We start from the raw sequence: 1269 nt of genomic DNA on the forward strand, positions 1-1269 counted from the left end.
CCCCCAAAAAAGCCAGAATAACTGCAGTGTCCACTTCCACTAGTGGTTAATAGAGGAATGTCTGCTTACATTGGTCAGTGTAATGCCCTTCCCTAGATTAGTAGTAGTGTGTCCTTTATATTGGTGGTCATTGTAGTGCCCTTTTAAATTGATGGTCAGTGTAGAATCCCCTGACATTGGTGATCAGTGTAGGGAATCCTTACATTGGTGGTCAGTGTAGAATCCCCTGACATTGGTGATCACTGTAGGAAATCCATATTTGATGGTCAGTGGAGAAGTGCTATCGTACATTAGTAATCAGTGCATCATCTCTTACATTGGTGGTCAGCGTAGGGCACCCTCACCTTGGTGGTCAATCTGCCACTGCCCACTGTTCAAGGAACCCCTAGGAACCTCTGGTGGAACACTGGAGCTCTATGGAACTTTGAGAAAGGCTGGTTTGGTGTGTTGGTGTATACTTAGGTGTAAGGTGTAATATTGTTAAGCCATCTTTCTCTTGCACACACAATTACCCCTTAACAACCAACACCTATATTCTCATTAGCTGGGACCCACACCGTGTAATTCTGTTACCTTGTTGACTGATTATCCTCCTCCAAAAGCTATAAAGCATATGGTTGTGGGCCAGAAAGGGGAGTCATGTTGGAATATGAGCAGGAGTAATGTGCTTTCTACAAAACTGAAGCTGGCTTGGAGTGGAAAGGGTTATGCAGGACTGTCCTGCAGCTTTGGTTAATTTCCCAGTGTTCAATCACCTGTAGGTAGCTGCATAACCCAGTGTTTAAAGAATTAACTCAGTGTGTCCTGTGATGTACTCCAAGAAACATTTTTTTCCAGATAGGAATAAAATCCAGTTTTTTTAAGCATGCCAACACATGAGATGTGCAACCATTCTATTTCTAAATGAGGCCTTCTTCTGCAGGATTTATTGCTGGATCCATTGTACCACCTGAGATCTTGAAGAAACTTCTCACTGAGACATCAATGAGAAATATTATGGTATGTCCTCTCACATAGTAAAGTGCTTATTTAGAAATACAATATAGACAAAGTTTTTGGACATCTGATCACCTGATCACCACATCTACATTATAGGGCCAGAAGTAGGTGGATACCTATATATGGTCTGAAAAACAACATAAGGTATAGGTTTTGCATCATTCTGCTACATGAAGATGGAACATACAGTATACTCTATGTGTCCAAATGTTTGTGGATACTTGACCATCACACCTGTTTGAGCTTGTGGACATACCACTCCCATATTAT

The 1269-nt window shown here is 41.5% G+C and overlaps 1 protein-coding gene across 1 annotated transcript in view; it reads left to right on the top strand.

The window, feature by feature from the left end:
• ACSF2 (acyl-CoA synthetase family member 2) overlaps positions 1-1269 on the top strand; it is a 48088-nt gene that overhangs the window by 25308 nt on the left and 21511 nt on the right. Inside the window, exon 10 of the mRNA XM_018567873.1 lies at positions 923-999. Within this exon, the coding sequence (XP_018423375.1) occupies positions 923-999 (77 nt within the window). The remainder of the gene's footprint in view (positions 1-922; positions 1000-1269) is intronic.

The sequence above is a fragment of the Nanorana parkeri genome, unplaced genomic scaffold (assembly GCF_000935625.1).
Source record: "Nanorana parkeri isolate BGI_ZX_2015 unplaced genomic scaffold, ASM93562v1 scaffold1106, whole genome shotgun sequence".
NCBI classification, from domain to species: domain Eukaryota; kingdom Metazoa; phylum Chordata; class Amphibia; order Anura; family Dicroglossidae; genus Nanorana; species Nanorana parkeri.